The sequence below is a fragment of the Schistocerca gregaria genome, chromosome 7 (genome assembly GCF_023897955.1).
Source record: "Schistocerca gregaria isolate iqSchGreg1 chromosome 7, iqSchGreg1.2, whole genome shotgun sequence".
Lineage (NCBI taxonomy): Eukaryota > Metazoa > Arthropoda > Insecta > Orthoptera > Acrididae > Schistocerca > Schistocerca gregaria.
In genome coordinates this window covers 349,072,858-349,098,577 of record NC_064926.1, presented here as the reverse complement: position 1 = coordinate 349,098,577, position 25,720 = coordinate 349,072,858, and the positions used below count along the sequence as shown (strand labels likewise).

The window sequence follows — 25,720 nt, the reverse complement described above, 5'->3', positions numbered from 1 at the left end:
ACATTGTCAATATGGGCTTTCGGAGCTGAATGCCTCGATGACCGCACGACAAAGCGTTATGCCTCTCATGGACCAAGCAACACTGACATTGGACTATTCTATTTTGAAGACTAAGATTTACTACAAATTTTCAAACACACACACACACACACACACACACACACACACACACACACACACACACAAACACACACACACACACACACCTACACACACACACACCTACACACACACCTACACACACACACACACACACACACACACACACACACACACACAAAGTGCTACTGTTAAAAACATTTGTGTGTAGAACTTGCAAGTCACTTGATAGCCAAGTTTACATGTGAACTGAAATGATCTCCCTTCAGATAGTAGTGACATTTGCCATACGATCAGTGCCCTCAGTCCAGAAGTAAAGTTAACATCATATATAACAAATTATCAAATTAATGGTGATTACTAGGACATAAAATTAGAACACTCAAAACCAGTCCTTTATCAGTCTCTAAATTTCACAAGTCATAAAAAGAGCATTTAGAGCTGTGGAAAGTTCTGTTTGGTAACATAACAAATAAAAACTCAAAAGCATACTTTATTCCTTTTTATTTACATTTTTTTTTACTTAAGAGGAATGAATCTTGAACTGTGAGTGGCACCAATTCCAGGACGTCCATGTTTAACTGGTTTGTATGTGACACTGAATTCACCAAGGTAGTGTCCAATCATTTCAGGCTGGAAATAAAGAATGATTTACTTACATCTGAAGCTGCTTAACTTAATATTCAAATTAAAACTAAACCAAAATTATTCCATTCCATCTTCAAGTGTTCACAACTGCACCAATATAAATTTAATATGCAACTAATTATTATGATTCAGAGCAGTGGTTATTTCTGGTCCCTACCGCCCACTGGTGGGTGCACCAACTATCAAGTGGGTGGCAGGAGTTTAAAAACATTTTCATTAGCTTTTCACGAAATTTTGACATTGTATTTGGTAAGTAATTATTATTACGTGCTTTAATTTGCTGCAACTATGGGGTACAAATTTTATAAAATAAGTAACTTACCTACTTTATAAATTGCTCACGAATTCACCTCTCACTTTAAGAATAGTTATTGCACAATTTGTAATCTATGAAGGAACTAAAATTAATATGAATGAAAACTAACCTTGAAGTTTGGCCTTTTTAGCACATTATCCTTTAGTATGTATCAAACACAAATATGACAGTTTTAAATAATGGCATAAATGGGCAGGCTTCTGGAATCAAAACTTTTCTAAGTGGCTGGCCCTCAAAGCACCCAGTTTTGAGTGACACACAAATGCTCCGTAATTTACGATATTAATTGCACATTCACACAAGTTAACATTAATTCATCTTGCGTAAAAGAAAATTTACTTTTACAGCAATGATCACAATAATAGCCAGCAGCCTGGTACAAATGTGAACAGCTGTGACATTGCACTCATCAAATGCAGTTTGTTGTTTTAAAGGATTGCACTGTCTTCGTCCTATAGCCTTTTGACATTTTGTCATCGGCAGACACTTAATATGCACTGTGTTTATTTGTTGTAAATGGCACATTTTCTTTGCAACTACCATTTTATTTGGGTGTTATTTGCTTGTTTATGTTTTCTTTTGCAGTATTATTCTACAGAAGTGGGCCAAAGTAAAAGTCTTCATTAGAGTATCAGTTCTTAACAGTCAAATTACAAAAATTTAACTGGAAACTAAAACAATGCAAAATTCCCAGAATTCAAAGGTTTATCCTAGACAAAAAATCCTGGGTTTCTCCTAGATTTCCCTGGGTGTATACATCCTGTATTAATTTGACGAAAGTATTATCTGCAATAATTGATGTTATTTGTTATGAATGTATTTGCTGCAACTCTTGTTGCATAGGTTAACAGCTGGAATGTTTCCTCGATGGCTGGCAATGTTAACATGACTGCCAGTAAAGTCAGAAGGTAAACACGTTATACAACGGTAGTTTTTGCTATTTTGAAACTATGAAAAATATATAGAACTATATCTTATCAGCACTTGACAGTCTGAAAGTGGGCCTCACTTTGGCTCTCCATTTGATCAGCTAGTCGAATAATGTGATATCCAGATCTGTGGGACATTTGGATGCGACAGTGGCCTGCTGGCGAACGTGGCCACATGTGTCCTTGCCAAGGTTTCGGTCAAACTAGCATGACAACAAGGGAGAATTACTATTATGCACCAAGCACGTGGCAACCTCTTCACACCTGTACCTGGCATCTGAGAATGGGTAATGGTCTCCCTGCATGGTTTTGTTGCCCTGTACCATTGTTCAGTCAAGCAGCAACCAGACTAGGGAATTACAGACCCATGCATTGGCTGCTGTAGCCACAACACAAGCAGCTGTCTGGAGAGGCAGTGTGGTTACTCTTGGTATCAAGTTGTGGAGACAAACTGTTGGTAATGATTACCCAGAGTCAGTATCCATGTTCTCAAGAACCTATTACAACAGTCATAGGCCAACATTGCCATATTTAGTACATTTTTGCTTCTTGTATACTTATAATTAATTCTGATAACTGGGTTTTATATTGTGAATGTGTTCTCAAAAAGGAGATTTAGAATCAATTTATAAATACAGCATGCCAGGAAGTATGGTGATATGAGACCCTATATTACCCCAAACATTGTATCCCTAACGCCACATTTTCACAAGCAAAAAACTGAATAATTACCAAATTAGGTATTTTCAATAGTATGTTTTCCTGCTTATCAGTTCAAAATGTACAGCCCTTAAAAAATGTGCTAACGAGATTCCACTGTACTTCATAGTTGACTGTAGTTTGGGAATGGAAGAAAAACATGACTGGATGAAAAGAGAGCCTCATAACACATTGAAAAGAGGTCCTCACGAATCATTCAAGGTGATATACAGTATCCCAAAGGATGATTCATTTTTGAAACCATATTAAAGAAAATCCAATAAAGTTAACAAATAATGACAAAAATGTCTATTTACAACAACTGACAATATATGCTTAAAAAGGAAGCAATTAATGCATCTGACAAAGTTTATCTAATATGCTTTCTATACACATCACCTAGACAGTTACTGAAAGAGAATTATCGGTAACTTGTGCTACTCAGTATGGTTAATGCTACAGAGCTTCAATTAATCTGAACAAAGAAGTAACTATTCATTAACACAAATGTACAAAGCCAACTAAAATTCCATATTTAATGTCACAAGCATGAAGATTTCAAATTTAGTAAATAAGTACATATTTTGAAAATATTTATTTTTTTAGAAATTACTACCCCCCCCCCCCCCCAAATGAAATAAGATATGTAAATAAGCATGGTTCACGTATAACCGAAAAGGCTGAAGAAATATGTAAGCAAAATCACTCAAACCCAGGGACTGAGGGAAAACATTGATGTAACTGTTAAGAGACTTGTGCCTGTCAGTTGATCACATCAAATGAAACCACTCAACCACGTAGAGTAAGTGAAAACATCCACATAGCTGACATGGCACCAAGTATTATACCCCCGCCGGCGAAACATTGCACTTGACAGTTCGCTTTTTGTCTAGTTAGGTTGGCTATACTGTAATAGCGATGTTGCAATAGCAGCCTCTATATACACAGCGGACGACACAGTTTTCCGTTCCGTCTCGTAAATGCAAGCGACTGAGTAATTACAATGTATATAAAAACTCGTTTTTAGCTGTACTACAATGACAGGAAGTAAACAACCGTATAATAATGCATGTTAAAGCATAACAATGCGCACCCTTTCGATAACGGAGCAAAGAAATACAAAAAACAAGCATCTGACGACTGGTACTTTAAAATCAATAATGTACGTAGTTTACAAAATAAATAACCGAGATTGCAATAAATAACCAATATCAGAATTTTTTCGCTCACCAATTTACAGCGTTAATGGCGCAATTCCATCCAGCTCGCCATCGTCACTGTTGTCCGATTCATCGCTAAAACCGTCTTCTTCGTCGTCATCGGCAAGACAAATCAATTGTTCATGGCCACTGATAATGCCTTCTATTGTCTGTGCTGCTCATATAAGCTTCTCGACGTGCTCTACTTTTTTTCTCCATGAGGCTGCATCCACAGTCACAAGAGCTTCACGCAACAGCTTTTCCACCTCTGTTATTGTAAAGGACTTCTTGTTGTTCCTTACATACATTTTTACGTCACTCCATAATAACTCAATAGGGTTGAAAAGGCAGTGATATGGTGACAGCCTTATTACAGTATGACCCTGCTCCTTGGCAATTTCGTCTACTACGTATGTAGGTGTCTTAGGCTTATTTTCTTTAACAAGAGAATATAACAGAACCTTTGTCATACCCATATCCACTGCAATATTTCGAGCCTGTAACCACTGCACCATAACTTCTTTCCGATCATTTGTAGTTGGGGCTTTGTTCTGTATCACCGAATGATATGGAGCATTGTCCATTACAATTGTTGTAGGGACAGGAAATTGTTTTAAAAGGGAGCCTGTAACCACTGCACCATAACTTCTTTCCGATCATTTGTAGTTGGGGCTTTGTTCTGTATCACCGAATGATATGGAGCATTGTCCATTACAATTGTTGTAGGGACAGGAAATTGTTTTAAAAGGTTCCTGAACCACTCAACAAATCGTGTGTGATCCATATCTTCATGGTAATCACCAGTCTTTTTTGATCTAAAAACTAAAAGTGTGTCAGGGACAAAACCACTGGAGGAGCCTGCATGGACCACAATTAATCTAGCTCCTCTTCCCATCAGCTGATGGCCGCTACTGCTGGGTGTGTTATCCGTCCAACATTTACTGATGGCTTCCCCGGCATTAACCCACGTTTCGTCTAGCCAAATCATGGAATGAATGTCTCTGCCCACAATTTTGTGCAAGAAAATGCTACGAGCGGTAACAATATGTGCCCTCTCTAACAGTACTTTGTGTCCGTCTAGCATTTTGTAACGGAAACCCATATTTTTTAGCACAATTTTAGTGATGTTTTACCACTCCTGAAGAGTTCACTTTCTTTAAAGAGATTAATAACTTAGCTACAGTCGGATACTCTTTTCTGCTGTAGTAAGCATAAACATGCCTACGAACTGCATCAATCTGAAAGAATCTAAATCTGTGATAGGACTACACCGCTTTTTCTTCTTTCCCGGGGTTGATAAAAATGTATTATTTGATCCAGACAGCTCGGAATCATTACGGCTCACTTCAGTATCTTCCAAGTTTTGTAGTAATACTCCCTTACTACCGTTCTTGCACTAATACCAAGAGTTTTCGACGTACGTTCCACCACTTTGTCGGCAGGAATTGATGGCTGTCCATGAATGCTAACGTAGTTTTTCTCCTGCTCGTAAAACTCACGAGTTCTGCATAGCAACTCCAGTGCCTGGCTGTTTAGCGGCACCCCTCGACGCAAAGGATTGTCACTAGGCGAACGAAGTCTTTTCGGTGGCATTTTCCAAGGAAATAAACTCACAACGTAACAAAAGTCACAACGATATAGCACAGTACAACGAAAACACGCGGTAAACAACACACAACTCACATTGTATACACATTCACTAAACAAAGTCGGCAATGCGGGAACTTTCACGTCACAGCACGTGAGTAACAGCAGTGCTCACTGCGCTGTGATTGGCTGGCGCCCCACGCTGAACACCTAGTGCCTATTGTTCTTCACTTGTTACTCTGTTACGCTGCCAACTTCATATGCAAACGTCAAGTGCAATGTTTCAGCGGCCCGGGTATAGTTTCATTTGTCTGAAGAACAGATTGAACAAAAAAATCAACTGGTGAATCGGTGATTGAAGCCAGCTAGTTATCCCACACTAGCCAGCTATTGTAATTGTGTTCACAAACCTAAAGTTACCCATTTACTGATTTTCATATTTATACATCTCCACTGATGACAAACAGTTTAATCAATGCTGCAAATTAAAGTGTTCTCCAAAATTTAGCATGTAATGCGAAATACACCTCTGTTAAACTGGTTTTGTAAGCTGGACTACTGCTCCTCAAAAATGAAAAATTCTCATTTTGTTTGTATGTGAAGCAATCCAAGTGACAGCTATCATACAAACAACCAGATAATACTCTTTGCCACATTTCTTAAGTTAAATAATATCAACCAAAGAAACATATAATAAAAAACTGAAACATAAACTTGCCGTAGAAAGTACTGTTTACAATGAATTCTACCATGTTAACTGTTTACTAAACACACAGAAGATAGTTCTATTTAAGATATGAAATGGTTTTGTCTCTTACCTTCACCTCCACTTGGTTGAAGGTCTTTCCATTGTAAACTCCAACAATACTTCCTACCATCTCTGGCACAATTATCATATTACGAAGATGTGTCTTGACAATTTCAGGCTTTTCATTTGGTGGTGCTTCTTTCTTGGCTTTACGAAGCTTATTGACGAGAGCTAAAGGTTTGCGCTTCAGACCTCTTGAAAACCTACGCCGAGCTCTAGCATGGAAAAGCTCCATAAGCTGATCCCTGCAGGAAAAATAAAAATGCAACACCAGTGGTTGTTAAGTTCAAATGATCCATGACAATATGGTATGAGATTAATTTCAAAATCTGGTCCCTCAATTTCTAAAATGTCTCAGCAAATTTCTTACTTCAATACCCAAGTTTGCTTTCCCCTTCCAAAAATGCAAATGGGCCTTTTTAATACAGTAAGTCCTGTTCAGTAATCTTACACTACAAATTAGACATTTCCTCCATATTCATCCAACAGTCATTTCTTTCCAACAATTGTCATTGTTGTAGATGTTTTGCAAAGCCACCCTCTCCCTTAAAACCCACATCCTTTCGTCTTTCCCTCTCCTTCCTGAAGAAGCAACCATCGGTTGCGAAAGCTAGTAATTCTGTGTGTGTGTTTTGTTCATGTGCCTGTCTGCCGGTGCTTTCCCGCTTGGTAAGTCTTGGAATCTTTGTTTTTAATATATATAGACATGTGGAATGTAGGTTGTTGCCTGGGGTAATATTGTTTTTTGACGATAGAGGGAAAGTAATATGATTCCATGGCAGTTGAAGTCTAGACCAGGGCCAGCAGCAGTCGTGGTGACTAGATACTACCAACAGGTTGGCAATGAGTCAGTTCACACACCCAATGGGACGATTCTGGCACAACCAACAAAAGGTGAGAAGAGGGGTTATGTATTTTTAGAACCAAAATTGAAACTGTTGTCTTGTTTGCTGTTTTTTGTGTATTACAATAAGTTTTGCAAGAAATATTTGTGATTATGGCAGTGGGTGCTATAAAGTGAACTGATTTAAGTGATTTTGTTCTGCATGGCAACTCCTGTTGGCCCATGGATTAATTGCAGACACGCGAAAATGTATTAAATATAGTGTGAAATGACCATACAACCAATCCGCACAAGTACAATGAGGAAGGGGATCAGTAACATCAATCCACTTAGCCTTTTATTGCAGATTGAATGCATAGCAACATAGTGCAGATTAGCATTTCACTGCTGCTTCAAAAATATATCGGATTGCAACACTGTGCTTGTTTTGCAGCAACAGTACAATTTAAATAGCTGCAAGCTAAATAAAGAGCAGTAAAAGTTACAACCATCTTTTACAGAAATGTTTTATCCTTTCTTCAGAACAAATTGCTAAAAAACACATCTGCCTGCTGCTCTCTCACTGTATGTGAGAAACAGTGGACACACCTTTCATCCCCATTGTACCCCACAGCAAGTGCAGACAACATTCCTGCACAAAACATAACACGAGATGTAAAAGAACTTGCTTGGTTCAGCCAAAAATCGAGTGGCGCCACGAGAAAATGGGAGATATTTTCAGGAGTTTATATGAAGATAGGCATAATTTTATAGCCTGCACCAAGTGCATCAATTGATGGAAAAAAAACTGTTCTGTAGGAAAATTTCATTTCATGTTGCCTGGAAGCACTGCAATCAACATCTAACAATTAGATGATGACAAGGTTGTTAAGGATCCATGTTTAAAAGGCATATGAACAGTGACTATCTCATGTCAAAGCCCTTACGAGTATTTAAGAGAATATTTGCTTCACACATAGCACTTCATCACTGCAATTAATTTTAGATGAAATTAGTTATGAATATGCTAAAGCAACATTCCTGAGAAACATGCATACATTAGGAGAAAAAACTAGTTTAGTGGTTTATTTCCTTGATGAATCAAGGGAAAATCAGAAGCATTCCAGGAACATCTGCTGGAAATCAAGTGATGGTACAGATAGTTTTAAACTTCCCACAGGAATGTTTTTGGATACATATTTTGCATGCTTGCTCTTTGTTCCAAAGAGAAACTGCCACACCTTGCTTCGAAGACCATCATTGTAATGGACAGAGTTATCCTGCTGCTACTGAGAAATACCAAGTACAAACATTTCAGGCAACTGCTCAAGTTTTTTTTAAAAAAACATTCCACACTATAAGCCACCCAACTCAACCAGCACAGATCATTAATTTAAATAAAAAGTCACATAGGAAAATGTATGAGCTTTGCTTTCTTGAACCTTACCACTGTCAATACAATCCAACTAAATGAATCTGAGCACACAGGTTTGAGGGCATGGCAACAAAACAGCATCTACCCTTCTGAATGAGCATTGTGGCATGCTAAATAGCTTAAAGAAGGACTGACAGGTAGGTGAGTACGGATGTAAGTCTCGAAATGGTAATTTTACAATTAGCTAGTCCATACAAAGACTTAACAGAAATTGTGGTTTCATGAAGTCAATTGCTGAAGGGAAGAAGATTAGGTTTAACGTTCCATCAACATCGAGCAAAAGCTCGGATTGTGGCAAGGATAAGGAAGGGAATCTGCCATAACCTTTGCAAGGAACCATCGCGTCATTTTCCTGGAAACAGGAAAATGAAATTTGGGTGGTCAGACTTGTTTGAACCATCACACTCCCAAATGCGAGCCCAGAGTGATAACCACTGTGCCACCTCACTTGGTCATAGACTGGAGCAGAGAGAAGTAGTACTACAGAGGAGACAGACAGGCAATAAGGAAATAATGCCCCCCCCCCCCCCACACGCACTCTTCTGAAGTAGAAAAACACAGCAAAACTCACACAAAAGATCAGTATCTCTGGTTGCTGTAGCTGGACTGTCAATGTTGTTAGTTCACCCTGGAATTTCCACTGATTGTAGTAATAGCTCTTATTTTTTAAAACTCATGTTTAAAAATGTTCTTTTTGCTAAAATGTCATTTGCATAAATAGTACACACGAACTTCCTCACCTGAATGGGAGTTTGTATCCTAAGTAGAGTACATCCTGCCACTGTAACACAACATATCATACAAAAAAGCCAAGTTTTGGAGAAATCTTCAACACACGGTACAATTGAAACTACATTTTCAGAATAGCCTATGCACATGTAAATATGAAACCCACGAAATATGGCAAGTCAGCTTCCAAAACACTGGAATTAAGATGGTAGCTGCTCAATATGCTGCTGTCAGCCAATCACTGCAATAACATGACTAGTTACCTCAGTCAACCCCATCACCAAATCAGATCTCAGTTGCAAATTTTCTTTGAGGGAAAACGCAGACACCACGAAAAACATGCAGCATGAATAAAATGGTGATGGATATCATCTTAATATACAAACTATGTTCTCGCAAGCAAAGCCATGGTATTGCATATCTTTAATGATGAGGAGCCTGAAGCACCAGTTTCCCCAAAAGGCAACGAATTGTAGTCACTAGTCATGTCTGCAGCACTCTACGAAGGAACTATTGCACCAACTCCACTGAGTGTGTGAAGTTCACCAGCATCAATGTAAAAGTTATGCAATACTTCTTTCGGGCATGTACTCAGCTAAGTAACCAACGAAATAATTGGCCTGACATCAGAGGATGACACCTCTGAGAATCTCACCACATCTCTCCATCTCTTGGACCGGTGGAGTTCACAACTATGGTTCAGTCTTAGGTGCTGAAAATTTCAGTACATAGAATGGTGTATGACTAAGTCGTTAATGATGGTTGCCCCACAGAATATCTTTTCTTCAATCACAAATTCAATGGGTCAAGAAAGCACTTTTGTGCCCCCACCGAGTTCCAAACATACAATGTCTGAAGATTTTTTATGGCCCATGCCTTGTTTCCTTTTCACAAATATCGACCTGATGGGCAGCGTGAGCAGAGGACACTGTGGTGTACAGGAAGGTGTCCTTTTGAAGGACTAGGATGATACACAATGACTTCAGACAATATTTCTATTTGTTAAGATAAATGACAGCGTGCTCCAAAAGTTGAAAAACTTAATTTAATGCAGACATGGATCACCAGGCAGTCGACTTTTGATAGGTGGTGTCATTCTATCAGTTTTAGTATGAAATAACTTATTGCCGAAGTCAACACTTAAGAAATCCATTGCCTTTAAGGACTGTTTTTACAACCACTTTATCCATGCCTTTACAAAACACTTAATCCTCTAAATGTTTCATATCAATACTTGACAATACTTCATTTCTCACATTTGCTTATTAACTTGAAAAAAGTGTAGCAAATGCTTTATTTCTTTCTTTCAATTTAAACATGTCTAATTGAACCCAGGGGAATACAAGAAGGCAGCGCTTGTTTCAAGTAATGAAGTCAATAAGTAAGACGCATTATTTTTAACCTAAACTACCCATTCTTGGGAAGAAATGCCGGCATCAACCATTGAAAAAACTTGGGGGGGGGGGGGGGGGGGGCAAACTTATCAAACACGAATGAAAATAAAAGGGCAACATTAAAACAAACGAGTAGGGTGAAGTGGGGTAAGTAACCACATTTTGGCATAGTTCAACTTTGACACCAAATTGTCAACTTGTTATTGAAGATATGATTTAGAAATTTCTCAGGCTTAAAGCTTGACTTATTGACTTTTAAACAATATACATTTTGTTTTTGAAAAAATATGGTCAAATAATTGTTTTCAAAATTGTGAGGTTACACTTGCCCCACAGTTTGTTGGCCCAAATCATAAAACACAAACAGAATGCTTCATAGACGATTTATTAGTTTAAATTCTACAAAAGAAATTTTTTTCTTTAGTAGGCAATTTAACAAAAATAATAAAATATCTAGTACCAAGAGAAAAGAAAAATTCACTTTATATTATTTTTCACGCTAATTGAACTAAAATTGTTGGCAATTTGTGTTTAATACTAAACTGCCCTAATTCAACTTACATTCACACTTAGGTCCTAAGTATCATTTAGTCACTGAATGTTGTATGAATCAAATGCAACACCATGTCAGGTCTCCCCAGTGACCCACAGTAGGCTCACACAGCACTGAAATGACATCAGAGGATGGAACTTCCGTCTAATCTCTTCTATCAGGCCAGTATAATGTGGCGCCACGCTTTCTCTTATTTTTGCATCTGAGGAAAATCACTTTTGGATCTCCTAAATCACTAATTTTGGTAACTTGGCCAATAAAATGAACTTTCACATTTTGTTGCAAAAGCTACCAGAATATAATATCAAACTAATTTTATCATTGGCTTCATTTCTTCACAGTTTATCATTTCATTCCTGAGATCGTCCAGTGTTATGGTCCCATTTTCTTCATCACTACTTATTAAAAATAGGCCTCCTTCAGTTTCACTTTCTTCACTTACTGATTCAACTTCATCCTTTTTTTTTGTTACTCACATGAGCAATCGGATTTTTTTTTTACCCCATAACATTCTGAGATGCCATTTCGGATAAAGTAACAGCACTTTGTTTAGAAGACTCACTTTTCATTACCACACCCTTTATGCTGGTGATGCTTTTGTTTTGCTTTCTCCTTATTGTTCCTGTTTCCTTTAAAACCTTTATCTTTATAGATGGCATCTTGAAAAGTGCTAACTCCAGCTCCTGATGCAATCCTTTTCATTATTTTACCAGGGAGAGTACACTGTCAGACTGTTTCCAATAATGAGCTTTCAAATGACAAATCAGAAGTTCCAGAACATGATGAAATATTGGTTAGCTTGGGAATGGTTGACAAAGAATTCTGACACTAGAACTGCAAGGCTCAGTCGATGTAGGCCTATAAAATTCTGGAGGTTGTTCAGCTGGAAGCTTTCAAAAATCTGAGTACTTTGATAGACACAGCTCCCACACAGTCTATGGCCACATTATCGTGAGCTGGCAATGGATCTGTTTCTGCCAAAATTTGGTATGAGCTACGTATCTTTTATATGCCTCCGGATCATATTTAGTTTTATCTTTAGTCTACTTCTCTACTGTAAGCGAATATTCCTGCTTTTTGAAAACCACTTTTCAACAATTCAGGTGGTGTTTCATTCCATACAGCACCGAGGAGATTTGCTAATTTTTACCCCTAGATGACTCTGGTGACGCAATAACTTTTGGTCTCACGTAGATATCACACCCTTAAACAATGCTACACCCACTGGCTGCAGGTTGAAATATCACACTCAACATTGTTGTCAAACAATGCTTCATATACTGAACTGTAATTTAAATGGTGACATTCTTTTCAGTTATGTGCCATTTTATAAAAGGAAATGTGGTTTAAAAATATAGTGGACTTGAATAAAAAATAAAATATATCTCACACAAACTCAGTACACCTACAAATCCAGCACATCAGGTATTCTGGTAGCCATATGTACAGGAAGGCCAGTTTAGCTGACCTAGTGTGTTGGAGTAAGTAACTATGCCTAGCATATTAAGAGCTTTATCAGAAGAGTAAAACGAATCTCATATTTGAAATTATCATGCAAAAGTTGGATTGTAACAAAAAAAATGTGCAGTTATCTTTAAAACTAAAAATGACAGACCTATTTCTGAACACGTCACTCTCTCGCAGAGTGAAAATGTAGACGTCAATTAAAGTCCAAAAATTAAATAGCAATTAATGTCAGATTTGACAACTTATGGTCAAATATAACAAAGAAAGGAGTAAATTAACATGTGTGATAGGTCAGAGGTAGCCGTGACTACACTAACCCCATGGTTACACTTACCACACTTCGCCCTGAGGAGAATAAAGGTGAAACAGCACATACAATTAATGAAAATCAAGACAGACACTCCAACGATGTTTTGGAATTTGCAAACTTTACAACTGGGCATTGAGCAAAGTGAAGAGAGTGGATCAACACAGCTGATTACACAATGGAAGAAGATTAACTAACGACCACATTTGAAATAACTAAAACAACGAAGAGCCCGCATAGTAATTCAACACACACTTTATTGAATGAATAAGTACGGACGAGGAAGAAACTATTTAGGTTACAGCCACAAACTCAACTGTCACAAGGTCTTTTGTTACAAAAGAACTATCCTGGAGGGCATTTACTGTACAATTTCGACTGAACAAATCTCTTACGTTTTCAACAGATACCTTGTTGGTCACAATACTACAAACTCCACTCGCCGTGACAGGACTACTAATATCAATAATGCTGAACGCAACAGAGAAAAGGGAAAACAGTATTCCTTCAGGAACTTACATAGTCATGTCCAATAACTGATCTAGATCCACCCCACGGAAAGTAAATTTCCGGAAGGTCCTCTTCTTCTTCTGGGTTTCCTCTACCTGAAAACGGAGACAACCACATATCAAAAATTTTCATATCAGGGAATACAGAACATTACGGTTCGTAGCACCTCTACACCACACATCACGTTCAATTTAGTGGTTACGGAGATTCGGCAAAACGAAAGTAAAACTATTGCAATCATTGATACCACAACAATCATCACAACTCATTAAGATTGCATTAATTAAGACAGATATTACCTCCGCCATGATATTGCTAAGTCCTCAACGCCACACTACAGCACACACAGGAACTCGAAGGGTAACTTCCGCTTTACAACTGAGGCATGTTGTTTCCCAAAGTTCATGAAAGCAAAGACATTCCGTTTCTCAGCATTTACCAAGTACAAGAATTTAAAACTTGCATCTTAAAACCCTGACGACAATTTTTCGGGGAGAATTCTACTTCAAGAATTTTCGGTGTGGAGTCCCATTAAACACCGATTTTTAAGTTCTTTATAAGGTATAACGAGAGAGAGATATATAATTATTTTCTTTCCCGAAAATGATTACTGGCACGCATGGAGCAAGTTTAGATTCGATTAAATACATTTTTCGTTAACTAGATAGGTAGTGAGAAAATCATGAATGATTAACAAAGCATCATTTCCATAGATTATGATCCCAAATTCTTAGCAAAATGTTCACTGACACACGTAAAACTATCAATAGTAGAGGAAACATGTAGGAATGGATGGGGATGATACAGAGTGTTTAGAAACAGAAACACTAAAATCGTAACTCTACCTAAAAACAATCCTTCAAACCATATGTAGGAACAGCATTCCATACAATATGCACAGTAATATTGATTCTCTAAATGCTGATCTCTTAAACAAAAGTTCTTAAGTCGACAAACTACAACTAATTTATCTCTTGAACATAAGTTTGTGGATGATCATATTAACGCTTTAAATAAAACTGAAAACGTCGAACTCATCATCAGTTTTTTGGATGAGAGAAATCACATGGAGACTCATGCAAACTTATTCATTCCAAAATAAGAAATGATTTTAATCATTTAACTGCAGAGTACACATTTGAGAGCTGATTTTTGAGTTACGGGATCTTATATAAATGTCATAGTAGTTTCAGGTTTTCTGGTCATTTGTTAGTGTCTACTCAAAAATTACAATAAAGAAAAAGAGAAAAATGATGCATTAACTACTGAATTCAATATTAATATTAGGTTCGAAAATAGTGATACACAGAATTCATTAACATAATAAAAAGATATGGCTTCAGAGTAAATCTCAGTCAAGTCACTAGAGTAAATATGAAGACTGGGACTACTGTAAACAATATTGTAAATACTTACACACACACACACACACACACATATGCTTATATTTAGTAATTGCTGACTACTCCACATTATTCATTGAGCAACCAAATATTAACAGCGACATTTCTTGTAACAAAAGCCGGTTGAAAATGAACAACAATAAAATATTAACTGTCTTTAGTAAAGAGATAAAGGCATTGAATGACCTTTTGTCAGTTGTACTTCACGTTGTAGTAGCTTTGAGAATGTTTACAGGACAGCTAACTTTTTTGACATTTTCAGTGAAATCTTTCCACATAGAAATCCACACAACAAAATGACTAGTACACTTACAATCGGGCTCAGAGTAGAAATTTTCAATTTCTGGTAAAATATAAGTCCTCAATGAACTAAAGTGTACCAAAATATATGTTATACTGAGTATGTTACCATTTACAAAGGTATATTCTTTTGAAAAATATGCAGGTAGCTACACAAATTGGAAACAATAATGTCATTTGCAACTTGAAAGTATTAGGTGTCCGCATTAGTAGTCATGCCATATGTAGAACTGAACCAAATAATAGTCTCACTGTAAACAGTACTAGCATCTCAAAGAGTTTGGATGAACTCTTAATAACTGTAGTGAAGGCATGCTTCGGTGTAGCAGAGTATCAGAGTAAGTACAGCCCTTTGGGTTTTACACAGAAATTGAGTACCACATAAATTCTGATAAACGTTTCAATAAAGAACGTCAATACCAAAAGCACTTAGCAAGGGATGGGTTACCCAATAAAGTGATTCATCCAATATACCACTTAATAGCAACAAGAAATCTGAACATGGATACGTTTTTGATGTCTAGTATCAAGATGTTGGATTTCTGTATAATAAACGGTGTAGACAACACATAGGAAACTACCGAACTATTTTTATACTTATAAATCCTATCAAAAGTGTATGTAGAAGTACCTGCAAAGCGAATGCAAAAATTTTGTTATAAAAATAATATTCTAAGTAACCAATTTGGATTAAAAGAGGAAACCTTTACTGTAAAAGTGAGCGAAGCATTAGCTTTGAGAAATAAGGGTGCATGTATTTCTTACAAGCCCACAAAAGCCTTTGATTTAATTAACTTTTGTTGGTTATCTGCAAATTAGAAAAGAATTGGTGTTAAGGGTAATGGGCTGCAGTGACTTAAATCACACCTGCAGAACAGAAAACAAAGAGTATATGTCACTTGAAATACAGTGAATTATCTTTGTAAACTGAGTGCTGTATTCCAAGATGTGCATCAATGGCTAATTATGCAACCAATGCTTTTCCTGCTTCTATGTCAATTACATCCCAATAAACATAAAATTCCCTTCAATTCTCTTTTCAGACGATACTTACATTTTAATATAAGCTGAAAACGCAGGAGAAAATACCCACAATGAACATACTTAGCAACCTAAGAAACTGATACGAGTTAAACAGGTTGAAGCTGAACTTTGAAAAAACCCATACACCACATTTCAAAACCAAACATTCAAAATTTGTAGGGTTTAAAATGCTGAACTGATTTGCTGGTTGCAAAAGCAGCCTAATTTTAAGGAAAATAAGAAAAACAATATAATTACTGAATATTAAGTATTACTCAACAAGTTTATCATTAATATCTCACATCAGCCAACTTTGCCATTCATATTGTAAAAAAATATGCTGTGGATTTAGGCTCCTCTTCCAGTCAATGCATTTGTTGATCAACAATTTCTAGAAGCACGAAAACAAATTAACTGTTTGTTTAGACAACAGTACACATTACGAATTTTAGTTGCATAACTGCTGCATGAGATGTTTTATTGGCTTTGGAAATTGTTACTGTCCACAGAAGTAAAAACTTACATCAAAACAAAATAGTATTCACTGTTTACAGTACAGTATGTCTATCTATGGTTCTTGCAAACCTGCAGTAGGCAAGCTAGTATTTCATTCCAGAAGGATGACACACTTTCACTATTGGGAGCAAATTATACACATTTTTAACGCCTTCCACTTTCTTCACCCTTACAAGTACTGTCACACCTTGCAACACTTTTCATCTGTGATTGTCATTTCTTCCTCTGTTCTAATATCAAGGAGAAGTTACTGATTTGAAGCCCATGAATGAAATCGATTGCTCCCACAACTCTTGTCATTGGTGATTTATAACTGTAATGATGCAATTTTGGAATATTTAGAGGTACCTTTTCTGGCCTTGGAATATTTCATCTTAATGTTTCAACAGAAAAGTCCCCTCATAAATTGACGGCCACAATGTCTTGAAAACTACTATTTCATTTCCAGATATCAAGTCCACAATCAAATTTTATAGTTACTATAAGCCCTATTAATTCCAGGATTTTGTACAGTCACCCTCCTGCCAATAGGGTAAAATTGTTCTACCGTTTCACACTGGTATAACTTCACAAGAGCTAACTGCAGGTGGATCATTGTGTTGCATTTGTTCTCTTCCCAGCAGTTATCACAAAGCAGAGGTAGCTCTTTCGCATCTGGCGCAATAATTCATTTATGTAACTTACCATAAAAGTACAAAAATCAATGGGCCCTTTCTTCATATTCCCTTCATGAAAGAGATAAAATATGGATGTACTTTTTTGTAGATTATGTATACAAAATAGTGCAACAGTCAACTGGCGCAAGTAGAACGGTTCTTGCACAGGGACATGAGGAAGTAGAACATTTTGCAATTAGTCGCAACAAAAAGTAGTAATTCAAGGACTGACCCCCAATTGTGTTTTCCCATTTTGTGAAGTACAACAAAACTTCTTAGATCTTTGAACATGAACAATCTTTCCTGCTAATGCTGATCGTTTTGCGACCTCATTGAGTGTTTTTGACATCTTTAATGTCAACCCTTGGTTGGTGCAGCAACTATCTATTTTAGATCTTAAAAAACCAACCGAAAAGTTTTCACAAGAAACCTTATCATAGTGGTCGTACAGCAATGGCGAATTAGGATTTTAGCAATAACGAGTCGGTATATTTTCTCACAGATGATTTACAGTGTAGGTAGTGCATAATACAGCTGCCATAATGACTTTCTTTGAGGAGGAATGATCTAATGTGACCTGTAGTTTTGGCAAATTCCTCTGATGGTGCAGCTGTTTGTGAAGTATTTCAATTTTACATCAAATCTCAAAGCTTTTTTAATTACCATTACTTTCAAACAATTAAATATTTATTTGGCAAAACTAGGCCTCACCTGATAAATTTGATACCCCATTCTCAGTTTTCCACTCTTCATTTGGCTAAGAAACATCATACAAGTAACTTATGTTTTATTTATTTATTTATTGCATAGAGTACACAAATATGACATCAGTGTTGTTTTACATCATTTTGAGAATTTCTTTTAGAATACAGACCAAACACATAGTTGATAAACATTAAGAAAACTGCAATACAAGCACACAGAAGAGAATGTAGTCACAAAAGTAGGTGTACCATTAAAATACGTCTACTTTATAAAATCACATGTTTTCAGCAGAAAATTCAGAAAGTGGGTATAAACATTTTTTCAGGAATAATTTAATTTTCCATATTTCCATCATATGCATGTAAGTCCTTTGGCAATTTGTTAAACAAGATCTGACCACTGATGTACAGGCTGTGGTCTGTAATATGTCTCATATTGTAGTCATGTATGTCATTGCATTTTCTAGAATCTTTTTGATGATGTACAGGTAATAAATGTACTGTAAGGTCTTCACACTGCACAAAAATCTCTCAACAAGAATCATGATGACATAAACCAGGCAGTGTTCTGATTGCCTTCGTATGCAGCAACATTTATCTATTGAGGTTTATATCTGTGGCAGAGCCCCATACCTGAATACCATAATTTAGTAAAGGATATATTGTTCCATAGTAAACAGTTCTGTTGGTAGGTTACTGAGTAGATATAATCCAGAACTAATCTTCTCACATTCAAAGTAAATATGATTTAACCATCAAGTTTTCATCTAAGTACAGGAATAAGAATTTGCAGCCATCAGTGTCCATTGTTCCAATTCCACAAAGCCTAAGAATTTGCAGTTGATAGAGTCCATTGGTTCAATACCACATATTTTATTTACAGAGTTAACAGACTCACATGATAGTAATTGCAATTTGTTAACATTTACATTTAGATCTAGTTCATAAAAATACTTAACTAAATTTATTACTCTATCAGCTGCAGAAGATGTAAGTTCGCAGGTATTACTGCAAAAAAATCAGAGATACGTCTTTCGCATAACTCACTATTCTGTTTTTTTGTAGCTAGGTGACATCATTCACACAGACTAAGAAGAGAAAGGGCCAAGAATTGATCCCTTAGGGACTCCTTTTTTTCTTTGCTTACTATAAGACTGTGAAAGTATAACCTGGTCATTAACTCGATAGGTTAGCTCCATGCTAACAGGTAGTTTTTAGCAGTAGTATTTTTAACGATTCTTTAAAGCTATGTGCCTGAAGTTTCTTTATGAATAGTTCATGTTTAGCTGAATCAAATGCTTGAGTAAGATCAAGGAATATGCCTACTGCCAAATTTCTTTCATTTGATACACCATGTACAATAAGTAAAATACTGAGTTGCTGTGATGGTGTTGTAGTTTTTGCTGAAATAATGGTTGTTTCCGAGGGTAGATTATTAACTGTAAAATAGTCACTGAGTTGCAAAAGAAAAACATATTCAAAGATTTTTCCATGTTTTGGGATTAATGAAATCGGGCTAAAGTTGTTAACCTGATTTTTGGATCCCTTCTCATATACTGGTTTAATTATGCATATTTTTAATGAGTCAGTGTTGGAATTTTCCCTAATAGAGCAGTTAGTGAGATAGATAATACATTTAACTATTTCTTTGTGACAATTCGTAAGTAGGGCACTAGATATCTGACCCCAGCCAGGTGAATGCTTGGTCTTTAATGTATTGATTATTTCACTTAATTCACATTCTCTTACAGCTCGGAATTTAATCTTGGGGTGAGCAAAGTTTTACCTGACTGTTTTGGTCAACAGTTTTAGTTAGGTACAACATAGAGTGATTAAATTAAAATTGTTCTTGAATTTTCTATTAATTTTCCCTCATGCAATATGATTATTTCTTCTGCATTGACATTTGATGGTGCTGTCTCGTATTGGCTAATGTTTTACTCACATTGTCAGATTTAATGACGCAATCACTGTGAATTCTTTTCATGAAATTAGAAAGCTGTGTCTAAACATGTTTATGGCTTTGGAACACGTTTCCTTGAGAACGATAGTCTTTTTTGGTTTATTAAGTAAGAAGAGGTTATGAACATTCTCCCTGAGCTTAATCAGACTATTGATAGTTTCTGATTTGGAACTATGTATTATAGCCATTTTAACATCTTTAACTGGGAGACAATGATCACAATATCTCAAAATTGTTTCATAGAATTCAGTCTATTTATCGTTTCAATGCTTTACCTTATAAACATGGTTCCATTCCTCCTGGGCTAGTTTATATTTGAGATCGTTTGTATTATGATCATTCAGGATTCATTTCTGTTCTGTTATGTTTATACCCATGTATTCAACAGACTGACAATAGTGGTTCAAGTAGTGAAAATCTATATTGCTGTGCTTAACATTGTTTTATAGCACGTTCACTGATTATGGCGTAATCTATCCTGTTGTAGGTGTAACCTGTTACTCTTGTATCAGTGTCCACTATGTGTTCAAGATGGTATGAATTCAATTTATCTGTCAATCTTAAGTTAGTCATATTGTTGGGGTACGCATTAATATTCAGATCCCCAAGCATAGTAAAATTCCAGGGACCACTAACACTGACTTTTGAGCTGAGGCTATTTAAAGTAGTGTGATACATCTGCATTTCTTGGGTGATAAATTGCTGTTACTTTGTGCTTTGTATAACTACAACCCTCTCCCTTCAGTTCAAGAGTTATTCCAGTAATTTCTAGATTTTTCATTCGTGTATTTATCCAGATATGACATATCCATAGTGATTAGTGTCTCCTGTACAAAAATAACCACCCCACCACATTTATTTTGCTGCCTACAGTAGCTGATAGCTAGAAAATAAACTTCTAATTGACAAAATTTTAATTCCTCAGCTCTAAGACCATTCTCGGTAACCACAATGACATGGGAGGCATGTTCAGTCCCAAATACTTGTAGAAAGTGTAGTTTATTGCTGAAGTACTAAATAGTTATGTGCATCAGGTTCAGTAATTGTTTCCTGCCTCATACATTAATGAATTGTTCAGACAAACCTGGCTCTTGCAAAAAAACGTTGTTTACTGTAAATGGCATATTAATACTTTTGTACTGCCCTAGTACTTTGGCTGAGTGTGAGATGCATGATAGTTTGGATCTTCCCTTTTTGTTCATGTGAATACCATAGTAGTAATATTTATAGCCAGTTCTGTTTTCACTTTATTCAAAAATTTAACCAAAAAATGAATTTGACTAATGCAAAATATTATAGGGATTACAAAAAGAATAACTGATTAAAAATCAATATTTTAAAAATCTAATTATTTGAAGATGTACCAATACTGTTGTATAACATCTATTGCAGTGTATTGAAGTAAGCATGAAGAAGTTCGCGAAAGTGAGGGAATGACTGTTGACAGACAACATGTAATTGTAGGAAAGAAATCTTTACATATTTCCACAAACAATTGGAGTGTTAAATTGATGTTTACATTCAACTTAAAAAAGACTTATCTAAAAATTAGGCACACACATTTCAGTGCATGGTATGTAGTTCCATACTGTACAAATACATCCATAAAAACTCTTGAAAAATTGTTCTTCAGGGTTTCAGAGGGAGTAGCTGAGTAAAAATTAGTTGCACCATGTCAATGTCCAAGTCCCCTTACTTAATTAAAAATGTTTTGCACTCTGAAGATAACATTAATTTATCTCTGAGATATACTGTTTCAATGAAAGATAAATCAGTCAATGAAATTAAACTCTTAGCAAAAATTATCGTTATAGCTACTTCTCTGTACATCAGTGGCAGCTAGGTTGGTAGAGCAGTGGACTGTCGAATGTTTAAAATAATACCCACAGGTTCGAATCAAGACTGCGGCAGTATATTAACTTATTTATAAAACAAATCGACAGTACTTTTATATGAAAACAAAATTACATGTACAAAACTTCACTGCACCAGTAAGAAACAGAATATTATTGTGCTTTCGTTGGCATTCACATGCGCATACATTTGCAATAACTGTTCACATACATTGTGTTCAAAAATATACTACACACTTTTTATATTATTAGAAACAACGTTTTTTTAACTTTGTACTGTACAGCTAGGATCCTTATTGTTGAAACTTTTTAAGTTTCATCATCTTACACAAGATGAAGTTAAGTCTATTTCAGACACTCCTTCAAAAACAACACAGCCTTCACGTTTGGGTTACCTGAATGTTGTGCATGCTTTATACCTCTCTGCATACAAAACCTCGTCATCCTACACCTCATTGTACTGTAGCAGTATGGTGATATCTTCAATACTAGCAGTGCTTTCCAAAAAAGGTAATTGTTTGTTGGCAAAGTACATCCTCAAAGTACATTCTCAGTTGTCCATTTCTCAGACTAACATAAACGTGAAACTGTATACAATACAACCCACAAACGAAACAACAGCTACAAACATATTTTGCTAAGGGAATTTTTACATTACATGTAAAACTTTTAAAAATCTAATACCTTTCGAACTTGTACTCTTCTTATTGGTAATTACATGCGCTACTCGTTGCCCCATGGAGTTTGTGTTTCTAGTCAGACTTCTGATGAGTATCTTTTATAGCGGAAATCAGCACTAAGATTTGCCAAGAATATTTTTTTGTGTTTTCATGACTGAAAATCTAGATAAAGTATACAGACCCATTTGCAAAAGTTCCACAATTCCTTAGCTTTTAGCGGGAGCAGGGAAAAGAATGTCTGTCCTTGCACTCATTGCCGCTATAAATGAGTAGAGCAGAAACACTTCAATTTTCATAAGGTTCCCACTATTCTTTTCCATTGTTACTTAAAAATTGCAATTGCGTTTTCAATCACTAAACAGCTAAGTAATATTCAGAAAAAGTACATAAAAAGCTAGTAACATTGACTGACACTCGTGTAACACACACATGGTTTGTCTTACACCTAGACTGTAACGTTACTAAAGTGTCAGCGAATAATGGAGTGTTTACGAACAGGGCCAAATGCGAATATTTAATATTTTTTAAGCTGTAATTATATAAAATAAGAGATACTTTGTGAGAATATTGCCTGTAAATGCGATTAGAATCTTAATCGCTCCAAATCATGTTTTTGTATAGGGAAATAGACTATTAGTAAACAAAGGTGGTAAAAGCTACTTCATGGCGTTCTGTTTCTAACAGATATGGACATGCACTCTCAATGGTTGAAAGCTATTCCAAAAAAAGACTGTATACTTTCCAAGAGATTTGTAGTCTTTGCTAAACGTTTCCAAGAGGGAATTTGTTAAATTTTGATACATTTAAAAAATGATAGAAAACGAGAAAAAATACCAATAGCTCGACCACATTAAGAGAGGGCCCTGTATCAAGAATTTTTGCTGATGTACCACGTTATTTAAGTAAATGTCTAAATCGGATTCTAGAAAAGATCCAGATGACAGAAACGGAAAGTAAGAGGAAGATGGTTGTAAAATTAAACATTTTACAGACTCGTGTGTTTGTTGGGTTGTTTTGGGGGAGGAGACCAGACAGCGAGGTCATCGGTCTCATCAGATTAGGGATGGATGGGAAAGGAAGTTGGTAGTGCACTTTCAGAGGAACCATCCCGGCATTTACCCGGAGCGATTTAGGAAAATCACAGAAGACCTAAATCAGGATGGCTGGACGTGGGATTGAACTGTCATCCTCCCGAATGGGAGTCTAGTGTGCTAGCCACTGCGCCACATCGTTCCGTGACTCGTGCGGAAATTAGATAGTATCGAGCGAAGTCAGATAGTGGTGCCACGCTGTGATCAACGATTCTATGTGTTTCTTCAGGATGTCAGTGGAACTTAAATTCACTGTAAAGAATAAAAGTTTATATGTGTGTTCAAGTGTGTGTTGGCAACAATATTGTAAACGCAGGCAATCTGAAACGGATAGTGCCTCTAAACTTGAAAATAACTCAGTGGTCACAGCTAGAGAACTGTTAAAATAAATAAATAAATAGGAACTGTGTTTTTTCTGTATTCTCCTACAGTGGTGTTTGGTTTCGTGTGGCATGAATTTCTTTGCTCCAAAGAGTTTCTTTTTTTCATGCTTTTACTATATGAAGTTTGTTGTTGTTATGTGTCATCTTTTCAGATATTAAAGAAAGAACATCACTATTCCTAAGAGTGTTGTGTTCTTGCTATAAAATTATATCCTAAGTTCACCACAACAGGTTATGGTCCCACGTTTGAGCGATTCAGGTTGTGATAACTACAGTTCACCAGGGTATTTTTCCATTTACTAGGATACTCGTGAGACTGCATGATTTTTAGAATGGCAGACACAATGCTTCAGCTGAATGACGACGATAATCATACAAACATTCTCTAGTTGTCAAGTGGATATCAATGGGAAACATGGAAATTCCTTTGTGTAAAGCAACAATCTCTTTATTCGATTATAGATGGACCAGGTCAGTGTCCGTCATCAATTGAAGATGAACCGTCCAACGCATATCGGCGATGGCAACGGGACAATGCTCTGGCAGGTCGTATCATTAGAACGGTGCTTGATGAGGAACCTGTTTTTCATGTCAGAACGGAAATTGATCAAAAAGAAATTTGGAATACCCTTTCGTCAGCATATGAACGATCTTCATAGCAGTGACTCTAAACGTTGTTCGATTGTTTCTTTGAATGGTCAAAAGATGACATCATGTCATAACAAAACACATGTCTCTCTACTTGTGAACATTTTCCACGAGCTATTGCAGTGAACTGAACAAAATTAATCTAAATGCAGTTTTGCCCCTTTCGCTGCTCCATCAACGTATTTTGAAAACATTAGGATCCCAATATCAGTTTTACAGGCCTACCTGGTATCGTGTTCCTGAATCTGAGCAGAAGCTACTTATTGAAAATTTGCATTCAATTGAGAATTCGCTAGATACACAGGCAGTGGGTGCTTTCTATGCAAAACAGAGGAGTAAGTGAAAGACTAAAGAAAGTCATACATGTCTTTATTGCAAGAAAGCTGGACATATTATTGCAAACTACAGAAAGCGCATGGACGCAGAAGAAGCAAAAGCGACAACTAACAACAATAATAATTCGAGTTCAAGCTTAAAAGTGAGCAACAAACCAACTTATTTCTAGCCACTAGCTTGTTGTTTCATGTTAATTTTGATAGTACAGATTCTTGTATTTTGTATACTCTGGCACGACACATCATATTTCATCAAATAAATTGCATTTCACTATATTCGAAAAGTTTGCGATTCCACGATGTGTAATGACAGCAGGCAAAGAAGTTATTTTTGCACATGGGACTGGCAGTATTCAAAGTGAAATATTCATAAACAAAAGGTGGACACCTGCTTTGCTTGAAAATTTCTGGTATGTACCTAATGTCAGACACCAACTTTTCTCTGTCCGTCAAGGAGCACAGTGTAGATATAATGTGACTTATGCTGACAAATGTGTTATCATTTGCAGACGTAGTGATATAGTCACAACAGGAAGACTAGTTGTTTCAGTACACATCATAAACATGCGAGTTTGTCCACCGTGTTCACAAGTAATTATTAACTTTAGCAACTTCAGAAGAACAACTACAATGTATGCATGTGAGATTCGGTCATCAAGATA

At 36.3% G+C, this 25,720-nt stretch overlaps 1 protein-coding gene across 1 annotated transcript; it reads right to left on the bottom strand.

Moving 5' to 3' along the window:
- Positions 1 to 586: 586 nt before the first annotated feature.
- Positions 587 to 13,909, bottom strand: LOC126281206 (40S ribosomal protein S15). The gene is made up of 4 exons (XM_049979944.1): positions 13,803 to 13,909; positions 13,513 to 13,598; positions 6,296 to 6,530; positions 587 to 732 (listed from the first exon to the last, which is right to left on the bottom strand). Exons 1-4 carry the CDS (start codon positions 13,809 to 13,811, stop codon positions 619 to 621), a joined length of 444 nt encoding a protein of 147 aa, XP_049835901.1. The 5' UTR covers positions 13,812 to 13,909; the 3' UTR covers positions 587 to 618.
- Between the last annotated feature and the right edge of the window lie 11,811 nt (positions 13,910 to 25,720).

Excerpts from the sequence above, each read along its gene's own strand:
- LOC126281206 (XM_049979944.1), bottom strand. Across the intron at positions 6,531-13,512 it reads CAGTTATTGGACATGACTAT|GGATCAGCTTATGGAGCTTT; the intron begins GTAAGTTCCTGA and ends TTTTTCCTGCAG. Across the intron at positions 733-6,295 it reads TCAACCAAGTGGAGGTGAAG|CCTGAAATGATTGGACACTA; the intron begins GTAAGAGACAAA and ends CTTTATTTCCAG.